The sequence below is a fragment of the Neltuma alba genome, unplaced genomic scaffold, assembly GCF_004799145.2.
Source record: "Neltuma alba isolate B1F8T4 unplaced genomic scaffold, ASM479914v2 tig00004149_pilon, whole genome shotgun sequence".
Classification (NCBI taxonomy): domain Eukaryota; kingdom Viridiplantae; phylum Streptophyta; class Magnoliopsida; order Fabales; family Fabaceae; genus Neltuma; species Neltuma alba.
The window spans coordinates 7,007-18,508 of NW_021633583.1; the positions used below are offsets into that span (position 1 = coordinate 7,007).

Sequence of the window (11,502 nt, forward strand, 5' to 3'; positions counted from 1 at the left end):
AACCATCGACGTGGTGCCTGCCGGCAGGAGTTTTTTTTGCCAATGAAAATTATCTGACAAAGGTGCTGGGAGTGAGATTTTAAATAACCCAAATCCTTATTTTGGTAATTTATACCTTATCATTAATTAAAAATACTTTTTGGTTATTTTTTATTTTTATGTAGATCATGGGAAAAAAAATTCTTCCTGAATCAATTACCATCATATTTCACATGTTATACATCAGGGAAAAAATATATTGTTAATTCTAGTTCAAGATTTGTTATTTTACAATCAAAACTTGTTATTTCTAGATGAAATGTTATCATTTTTAATTAATTCACTTATTATTTTATATATTATATATCAGCAAAAAAATGTGTTGCTAATCTTAACTCAAAACTTATTAATTTATAATCATGACTTGTTATTCTTAGATTAATTGTTGTCGCATTTGCAAGTCAAAGTAAAAGAGTTAATTTTTTTTGTTCACATTATCATGTTAAGAATTATTAATGGCCCAATAGTTACTTTTTTTTGTAAAACCCAAATGACCATCGGGTGATAAGATCAAATCCCACCCCACTACTTTCCTAAATAGCAACTCCTCAAAAAAAAAAAAAAGGAACTCTTGTTGGTAGCCACCATATCAGCAGCCAACATCGGCATCAGCAGTGGTAGGCAATAGCTGACACGGTGCCGGTAAGGGGTTGAACCATTTTTTATGAGAAAATAAATAAGCATTTTGTCTTTTTTTTATAATTTCAAATTTTCAATTTTATTTTATTTCATTTTCTGCCATTTTGAAGTGTTAGATGCTGAATTAGGATTTCACAATTTCAATGTTCTTTTTCTGTATTTTTTCCTTGAAGTCAAACACATGCATGCCAATATATCAATATTAGACTCAAATCAAGATTTTATCAAAACATAATAGGTGATGTTGTCATTAGACAGCTCACAGCTAGCCATTGCCCATTGACAATTAATTTAGTCAGTTATATTATAAAAAATATGTATTGTTTTTCTTAAAATAATTGTTGATTAACCTTTTTTTACCCTTACATTATGGTTAGCTTAGGGCATTATGAAAGATGACGTTATGTAGCATGCATTAAAAGGATGTTTGGATGTAAACCAAACTATAATTTTAAAAGTGTTTTTACAGTATATAAAATAATGATGCAGAAGAGCTTGTCTCATTTTACAAAAAAAATGCTTTTCAAAATTACCTTTTCATATTACCTAACGCCCCCTAAAATCTCGGTTTCCTCATTGGCTCTTACGAACCTACAATATCGGTTATTCCACCGAGAGCAATAAAAGCGGGGGAAAATACTCTAGTGGATTATGTTTTCCTAATTCACCGACAAATTATTATTCTTATCTTATATTAAAATCAAAATTTATCTACGATTAAAATTTAATATTTGAATCATTTAAATATAAAATGAACTATCCATATAATTTTTAAAAATAATCTTCTGCCAGTTTTTCTTCAGATTTTGCCATTAATGATATATATACTTTCCTTACTTTGCACGAAGTTTAACATGAGATTTAAAAATTTATAATGTGACTTGTAAATAGTACACTTTTATTACAAATTTTATTAGTAGCATCTTATATTAATATTGAAGTTGATGAGGTTCTTCTCAAGGGAAAAAATCTCTTGGATGTGTTGGATTTCAAATTTTTTAATTAAACTAGAAGCGGTTAGGAAAAATAAAACAAATAAACCAAAGAGCACCAACACCAACAGTTAAGGGAAAAAACAGGGAAATCGATTTAGATTTTATACTCCTCCGGTCCTAAATATAAGACTTATTTTATAGTGTAATTTTTACTACAAAATGAGTCTTATATTTAGAACCAGAGTAATATTATATTATAAAATATACCATCTTGATCTTTTTTAGTCGTCACTTGTAGGAGGGGATTTAGGTCCTTTTTATTTGTCACTTGTACTTTTTTTTAATGTTTTATTTTCAATTCTGTCCCTATTAATTAATAGAGAGACAAATGTAAAAGTAAAGAGAGAAGGAATAAATAAGAAAAAAATATTAGCATTTAATAGAGGTAAAAATAAAAAAGATATTATGTGTTTAATGATCTCTTTGGTATTGTCCGATTTATGAATCACTTCTAATATATTTTACATAGATTAAAAAAAACTTTAAATTTCATTAACTCTCATTTAAAATTCAATAATTTTTCAACTTTATCTCTATTTAATATATATTATACTTCATATAAACAAAATCAACACAATAATAAATAAAGAGTAAAATTTTATATTTATATAAAAAAAAATTTCAATACCCTATAAATAAAATTAGAGGAGGCTGTGAGTTAACCATGTCCATTGTGTATGAAATTTGGGCCAATCACCTTGTTGCAGCCCAAAACAATCAGCCCGTTCTTTACAACAAATCACGGGTAGTTTTGGAAGTAGTGCTTGGCGTCAATCAAACCCTCGTCACCAACAAGTGTTGGTCCAAGTAGAAGGGATTTAAATACCTTAAACATCATATCATAGGTTTAATTCTTAAGATAGTGTGTATGAAAAAAATACTGTTGGAAGGGGTTCCCGCTACGACGCCTGACAGTATTATGAGAGATTAGTTTCCTTACTGTTCGGATGAGAGGATACTCTGGGCAACTAAAAAAAAACCTCGTCACTTTACTACACATAAAGAAAGACAGAAAGTACTGGTTGCTGCCGCCGGCAACACAAAAGCCACTTCTTGCTTTGTTTTGTTTTTCTGATTCCCCCTTCCTTCTCTCCCATTTCTCTACTCTTAATCAGCCAAATGAACACCTGTGACGAACGTTCAAACAACATTCTTGCTTCACTAAGTAGTATATTTAATTTGTTCCAAATATATACTGAGTGATAGATATTGCATGAAAGGTGAGAATCATACACCCAAACCACAACTTATGCATTGTTCGCATTAACGTCCGTAAAAAATGACTTTTTATCCCAACAGATTTTTAAAAAGTGAAGTTAACATGAAAAGAACAGAACCAAGATGCAGGTGCTGATGAGCACCACCGGAAAAACTCCCCGATCCTCCATCATCTCCGTCACTCCCTCTTCCATTCTCTTATCTGCCTCTGCCAATAAATTCTTACTTTGGAAGATGCAGTCAGAGCCTTCTCTCAGTTTTTATTTTTCTTTATTGGTGATTTTTGGGGTCCACACACGCACATATATAACCAGAAGCAAAGTTGGCAAGCAAAGAAGATCCTATACATGCGCGAAGGGGATGGGGAAGCAACTGTATACAATGGCGCCACGTGGAGCTTAGTTAGAAATAATTTTTTGACACGTAAGATGAGTTATAAATGACAAGAATAATATAAAAATTGAAAAGACAAGAAACTGAGTCGCACTAAATTATGGTCGAAAAATATAGTCATGTGTGAATTAAAAGTTGAAAGACTAAAATTAATTTGCCCGGTAAAAAAATGTAAAATGAGAATATTCAACTTGCAATAGATAAATAATTTCTTATGAATGTTAACTGTTCTTATTCCTTATTTTAAATCAATTACATAAAAATAAAATAATAAATAAATCAGTTTTTAAGTCTTATACTATACCAAGTCCTTTAAAGCCAACAGAAAAAGCGACTTCCGTTTCATGACTCCTCCACGGTCTCCCCCCTTCCATATTCAACCAGGCTTAAGCCCAGAGACCTAAAGTAAAACAGGCCAAGAGCCACGTGAAAGATCCATCTCTCCCTCTTCACTAATTCACTTCCTCTCCCTTGGCTTTAACTTATTTCATCCCACGAGCACACATAAGTTCAAAGGAACCCCACTGCCCGGGAACACTCAGCAAATTTTATTTTAATTTTCTTAAAATGTACTGTGATTGGCTTCTTTTTTTTAACGTTAAATTCTGGTTAGCTTAGTGCATACGAAAGGCGACGTTATGCAGTATATATTAAAATCTCGGTTCCTTCATTGGTTTTCATGAACCTGCAGTCTCGGTTATTCCACCGACAGCACCAAAAGCGGGGGGAAATACTCAAGTGGATTATGTTTTCCTAATTCACCAACAAACTAGTATTCTTATCTTATATTAAAATCAAAATTTATCTACAGTTAAAATTTAATATTTGAATCTTTTAAACATAAAATGAACCGTTCACATAATTTTTAAATTTAATCTTGTGCCAGGATAAGAAATGAGAACATATTTATGTTAGTCACTTGTTATTGAAATTTCTCCATGATTAAGTTTTTTAAGGCCTCAAAATAAATCTCTCTATAAAAAATTTCAAATCCCGCGAATCATAACCATTAGAAAAAAATGGACCATTACCACGATCGTATTTATGCTCACTTGTGTTTCACGGTAAAACTACAAAAGAAAAGAATCGGGTTACATGTAAAAATGACAGAAACGATGTGGGCCCAAAATGGAAAAGAATGAAAACTACAAAAGAGGAAAGGCTTCAGCTTCAAGGCTTTGTGCTCACTTTATGTTTCATGGTGGGAACAAATATCAACGAAAATTGGCCATTCACTCATAACAAAATGAAACAACGAAGGGGTTAATCTGTAATCTCCACGTTGATGATGCCAATCTCACTCACTCATTCACAAATCACGCACAATCCCTAATCAGTCAAATCAACACATTTGGCTTTCACCTCAACTACATTATTATTGTAGACAGTCCCAAAATTCAAACTTTTTCTTTTGGTTATTGTCTCTTGGTGGCAGAAAACCTGATCCCATTTTATTCCAGACGAAAAAGGAGGATTTTCTGCACTTTGAAAAAATTACTCTTACCCAGATAAGTGAAAATAACTAAGCCGTGAACAAAACTAATTATTTAAGCTTTTTTTTTTTTTGGGAGGAGGATGAAAGCGAGGACCGTAATTATGCACTACATGCATCATTGTTATATTAATAGTGAAAGTAGTAATTAAGAAATTAAATAAATATAATATGGAGAAGTGAGTTTTCTCATTTCTTTAAATGATTCCCTCCTCAAAATTCATAATCGTGTATATATATATATATATATATGTGTATGTAGGTAGGTATAGGAGAATGAATATAAATCCTTCGTTCCTAGAAAATTAATAACTTTTGACTCTATTGAAAGATATGTGCGCAATACGTTTAATCTTCCATCTCAAAACAGTTCGAACACACACATAAGAGGAAGCAAAATTATCAACAAAAATGTAATCAAATGATGAAAATTATACTACCTCCGATCCTAATTATAAGAGCCAGTTGACTAATTTGAGGAGATTAAGGAAGTAAGTTGAGTTAGTTATTTGTCCTAAATAGGTGTTGTTTTTCTTAAAATATCCTTACTAATCAAGTGTATTAACTAGAACTATCATTGTTAGAAGGGCTACTTTGAAAAAAAATGTATAAATACGAGAGACAAAATGGATTAGGGTTTTATATTTAGGACCAAAATAAAAATGAAACAGGATCTTATAGTAAAGACCGGAGGTAGTATATCATTAATCTATATAGTCACTTAAAAATTTGAACTGTCCCTTAAAAGTTGCTACCTAAGAACTCAAGCACGTGATGCATCAATAGCGCAAAAGATTATTTCTCTGCAAAATTTATATAATGCATAAGATTTCCATTTTTTTGGTCAAGAAATTTAATTGTCTTCGCGTGTATTTGGGAAGACTCAAGCATTCAAGGCCCAAGAAAATGCATTTTTTGCGTTTTTGTTTTCACGAAACAGTGCTCCCATAATATTCAGGTTGTGTCGGTGCAATAATAATATTCTGGATCGGACCTTTCCTTACGGGTATAAAATGTCTCCTCTTCCCACAAATTTTTGTTATGCGGGGATAGCCTCGAGCAAGGTCTCTGGAACACCGCTGCCTTCATTCAGCACGATCACATTCCCGTTAGAATCGACGTCCACTATAACAGAATCACCCTCTTTAGTCTCCCCAGCAAGCATCTTCTCTGCCATGTTGTCCTCCAAAAGTCGCATTATGGCTCTTCTTAAAGCCCTAGCTCCATAGCTGGGATCATAACCTTCCCGGACCACTCTATCCTTAAATCTTTCTGTGACGTGAAGTCCAATATCTTTGGCTTTTAATCTGTCAAAGACTTCCTTTAGCATTATGTCAACAATCTCCTTCACCTCCATCCTCGTGAGTTGCCTGAAAACAATGATTTCATCTAACCTATTCAAAAACTCCGGCCGAAAGTATTGTTTCATTTCCTCAGTCACCACATTCTTGATATGGTTGTAACTGTTGTCCTTCTCATCATAGTCAAGGTCAAATCCTATCCGACGGCCACCTTTCTCAATCACACTGCTTCCTATGTTTGAGGTCATTATAAGAAGCGTATTCTTGAAGCACACGGTTCTACCCTTACTGTCCGTTAGCCTTCCGTCTTCGAGAATTTGAAGCATCATGTTGAATACATCAGGATGAGCTTTCTCAATTTCATCAAAGAGGACAACGTTATAGGGTCGACGCCGAACTGCCTCAGTCAACTGACCACCTTCGGTGTAACCCACATATCCCGGAGGGGAACCAATAAGCTTGGAGATAGTGTGCTTTTCCATAAATTCACTCATGTCAAGCCGAATCATGGCTTCCTCAGAGCCAAAGTGGTATGTGGCCAATGCTTTTGCCAGCTCAGACTTCCCCACCCCAGTTGGACCAGAAAATACGAAGCTGGCAATTGGGCGATTAGGATCCTTTAACCCAACCCGAGCTCGGCGTATCGCTCGGCTAACGGCCTTCACGGCTTCATCCTGACCAATGACCCTCTTGTGTAGGGTCTCTTCCATCTTAAGGAGGCGATCAGACTCATTTGTTGAGACTTTCTCAACAGGAATACCAGTCCAAGATGAGACGATGTTTTGAATGTCAGCTTCAGTAACAACTAGACCTCCATCTCCGGTCTCGCTCTCAGGCTTGCTCATCCCCTTGCCTTTCTCTGTAAGTGCTGAGATTTGTACCTTAAGATCCATTTCTCCGTCTCGTAGCTCTCCTGGCTGCTGGGAGAAATTCATGTCCCGTCAGTCCATCAATTAATGACTAAACAAGATTCCAAATAATTAGGAGATAAAGTCACTCAATTAAAACAAGAAAAATGTTGACGCTATTGTACTCTTAAGTTATTATGAAACTAAATAAGTTGCTTAAGAATTTTAAAGAAAATCATCATTCTCTTCTATGAGAAAGCCAAACATTGTCTCCCTGAAAACGTCGGTTTTGCACCAAAACCATACAAGTAATCTTAAATGAAAAGGCTTTGCCTTTTCAAAGTCTTGGTCGTGGACTGTTTCTTCCTCCTTCACAATCTGCTCGACCGTCTTGTCGGGCCCTCTGGATTCTTTTTCAGATAACTAGAATGACATAAATTCAGCTCAAGTAACACAAAACTGATCAACAGAAGAACTTCAACCTAGGGTTAAGATACGCAAGATACCTGTGCACGTCGATTTTGAACTCGTGATCCAGCTTCATCAACCAAATCTATAGCTTTGTCCGGTAGAAATCGATCGCTGCAGGGAACAAAATTATTTAGAAACCATGAATACCTCGGTTAAAGTACACGGCAAGAAGAAAATAATAGGGTTCAAGATGCATCTAATTAATCTAAAGATACTGACAATTACATTAGAGATGACATTTTAAGAAAGGAAATAGGACTATTAACATCCTTCATTCCACCATCCTTCATTCCAGGCTTAACGTGCAACCCTATATGCTCCATTGAAAAAGAAAAGAAAATAAAAGAATGAAAGGGGGGAAAAAAATCACAAGAAAGAAAGAAGGAAAAAATAGATTGCAATAAACCTGATATACTGGTATGACAGCTGAGCAGCAGCTACAAGGGCTTCATCAGTGTACCGGACTTTGTGATGAATCTCAAAACGTTCTCTAAGTCCTTTCAAAATTTGTGTTGTCTCATCCACAGTTGGCTCTGGTACTTTAACTGGTTGGAATCGCCTCTCTAATGCTGGATCTTTTTCAATGTGTTTCGTGTATTCATCCAGAGTTGTGGCTCCTATGCACTGTACATGATTAGGCATATATACTTGTTTAGCCTAACTTCAATAGAAACAGCAGTATCTGTATTTAGTTAACCTCTCTTCATGGTCAATTCGGCAAAGGCTTGCCAAGAACTCCGTTAGCAGTTGGTCTCTAACTTGATCATTTGGCAATCTAAGATTAGAACTCTTTTGGATTCATATTCCAATCCTCAATGTTGGTTATTACTTATTCATGTCAAAAAAAACAATTACTTATTAATTTTGACTACGTGCCAGCAATAATCGCAATTTTCCATGAGAATTGGCAATTGATAACTGACCTAAAGCAGCCTTTTCTGATGTTCAATAATGGTTTCAATTTAAAGCACGCTAATAATATCCCACAACGACCCAAAAAAAAAAAAAAAAGACAAAAAGATTAAGCATTCCTTGTGTAAATTATGGACATACTATAGGTGGTGAAGACCTATAACCAGCAATGCATAAAAGAGCAAAACTACCCGCGTTTTCATTAGACATGACTGTTCATTCACATACATTCAATATTATATCCATTTTGTACAACCCAATAATAAATATTACCTGTAGTTCACCTCTTGCAAGAGCTGATTTTAATAGATTTGCGGCATCAATTGCTCCTTCAGCTGCTCCAGCTCCAATTAGAGTGTGCACTTCATCAATGAAAAGTATTATCCCACCACTTTGTTTGATTTCCTCCATTAGATTTTTCAATCTCTCCTCAAATTCTCCACGATATTTAGTTCCAGCAATAAGTCGACACATATCAATGCTTATAACCTTAATTATTCAGAAGAAAGTAATCTATTACAAAACAATGGGAAAGACACCAAGACATAACTAACAACCTATTAAAAAATTAGACATAATAGATCACTATTATCTGGCAATTAGGATAGATCTTCTCGGCCATGCATGTTTTATATCAGCAAGATTGACAATATAACAATGACAAAAAAACTGCCTTGGAACTTCTGTTCATTTAACAAAGACGGTCTATGCCAAATATAATTGAAAAGCAAGATCTTGCACATGATTCAAGTTTCAAACTCCTCAAAATCTTGCGACCTATAATTAGCCCTTAACATAGATGAAAGTGTTTCTAACCTGCTTCCCCTCTATAGTTTCAGGTACATCACCACTTGCTATCCGATGAGCAAGACCCTCAACGATAGCTGTCTTCCCAACACCAGCTTCTCCGATTAGACACGGATTATTTTTTCTGTAACGGCCTAAAATTTGAGTTACACGTTCAATTTGTTGCTGCCTGCCAACAGCAGGATTCAGTTCTCCCTGCAAAGGAGGGAATAATAAAGCCTATGTACACAGTGGCACAACACATCATCAGTCATCAATAAATACAAACTTTCAATTATACCTCTTCTGCTAGCTTGGTCAAATTGGTACCATATTCCTCCAAAGCTGACGTTTTATTCCCACTGCTTCTTGGGCTCACAGTGGCAGTGACACTGCCAGCTCTCTCACCAATCATGCGAATAACCTGTGCCCATGAACTAAAATTTAATAACTAATAACATACAAGTTAAGATAATCAACAAAAAACACAGAATGCAAGGGAACTAGCCTGAGCGCGAATAAGAGTTTGTCTAGCACCCAGGTTATCAAGAACACATGCTGCAACACAATCGCTCTCACGGAGGAGGCCCAAAAGCAAATGCTCAGATCCAATATAATAGTGTCCTGAAATACTCATCAGATCCAAATATAATCTTCATCATCAAATTGGTCACTCATGGGAATACAAAAGCTCCAACTCACTTAAATGGCTCACTTAAAACTGGAATGAAAATGATGAAGATATTATGCGCTTTGTAATTTGATGGCATGAAAGATAGATAAAGGTATTGACAAATTACCAAGTTGGCGGGCTTCTTCAAGTGAGAGTTCCAATACATGCTTTGCTTGAGGTGTGAATGGAATTTCAACATCAACAAATCCAGTACCCTTTCCAATTATCTTCTCCACTTCCGCACGTGCATCTTTAAGCTTAATCCCCATAGACTTTAGAACCTTAGCAGCAATACCAGTGCCTTCGCCAATAAGACCCAATAGAATCAGCTCCGTTCCAACAAAATTTTGACCAAGACGTCGCGCTTCGTCCTGTGCTAGCATAATTACTTTGATTGCTTTCTCTGTGTAACGCTCAAACATGGCTTTAGGTACAAATCTGTTGGCTCTTCCTCGTCTAGAAGAAGTTGCAATTGACATCTTGGAATAAAAATCCTGTAGAGGTCTCAGCATTGTGTTTGGGTCCAAAGGATTAACACGTCGGAGTCCTGAGAAACCAGACATTCTTAAACTAGATGTTGGTAAAGTGCGACACATCATTTTCACTGATCTTGGTGATTTTCCAGATCCCTTGTGCTGATGAACATTCCTTTGCCAGGCCACTAGACCAGGGACGTGAGTTGACTGAGCCAAAAGCCTGGACATGATTTCTGAATAGCTGGCTGCAATGATTTGTTAATGGGGCGTGTTAGCCAGCAAGGAACACTCTTGGTTTCAAATATGAATAAGATGGGGGAGGACATCGAGGAAAGATAAAAATAATAATAATAATAATTAAGTAAAAGTTTTAATCTCACTTCTTGAATTTTATAAATATTAAAATTTTTCTTCCCCTATATTCCTCTACCAAACGGATCCTAGGGCAAAAGACATTATTAGCCTTAGCGAAAAATAAAATGAAATTAGAATGTCATGCCAGGATACTACAAAACTAAACTACTCCCAGTATTTATAGACTTCTTTTCCTTCTAACTAAAGGAGTAATACAAAGAAATAAAAACTTTCTACCGCCAGTTCTAATTTCAAAGCAATAAAGAACAGTTATAGTGAGTGGAATGAGCGTCAGGTAAAAAGTTCCTGTATATGTGTGTGTTGTGTTAGCTTATACTACTAGATAATTATAAAAGAGCTACTCCAAAACTTAAGATAGACCTTAATAATATTATGGCTAATTCCCCAGGAAGAACACAAAGTGTTGAATATTTTTTAAAAAAAAAAAAACAGAGAGAGAAACTCACTAGAAAGGATGTGGCCCCAAAATACAAGACGCAAGGATAGGACAGGAAAGACAAGATTCACAGCACACGCAGATAATATTATATTGACGTACAAATAAGAAGACAAGAAGCTGAGAGGCAGGGAGCAAAAGGAAGGAAAAAGCGAAGAAAGGCAAGAGAGAAGAAGGAAGAGAGAGAGGAGCGGAGTACCAGCGACTGCGTGTGACTGAAGGGCGTGGGAGCGGCGCGAGTGCGTGCGAAAAAGGAAATTTCCCTTTTTTTCCTTTTATAATTAGACTATTAAAAAAATAATCTTCTAATTGGTGTAAAGCCAATTTAATTAATTTATCATATTAAATAAATTAGGTAACTTAACTAATTATAATAAATAAGATATATTTTTCCCAAAACACATTGATCATGTTCCTTGATTCTCTCTTTTCCTTTCTTGTTTGAAGA

General features: G+C 35.2%; 1 protein-coding gene across 1 annotated transcript; it reads right to left on the minus strand.

Annotated features, from left to right (window-relative positions):
- Positions 1 to 5,815: 5,815 nt before the first annotated feature.
- On the minus strand, positions 5,816 to 10,471 carry LOC114743853 (chaperone protein ClpC, chloroplastic-like). The gene is made up of 9 exons (XM_028932059.1): positions 9,895 to 10,471; positions 9,603 to 9,718; positions 9,396 to 9,518; positions 9,125 to 9,310; positions 8,582 to 8,797; positions 7,803 to 8,020; positions 7,432 to 7,507; positions 7,259 to 7,348; positions 5,816 to 6,994 (listed from the first exon to the last, which is right to left on the minus strand). The coding sequence occupies exons 1-9, from the start codon at positions 10,469 to 10,471 to the stop codon at positions 5,816 to 5,818; spliced, it is 2,781 nt and encodes a 926-aa protein (XP_028787892.1).
- Positions 10,472 to 11,502: the final 1,031 nt, after the last annotated feature.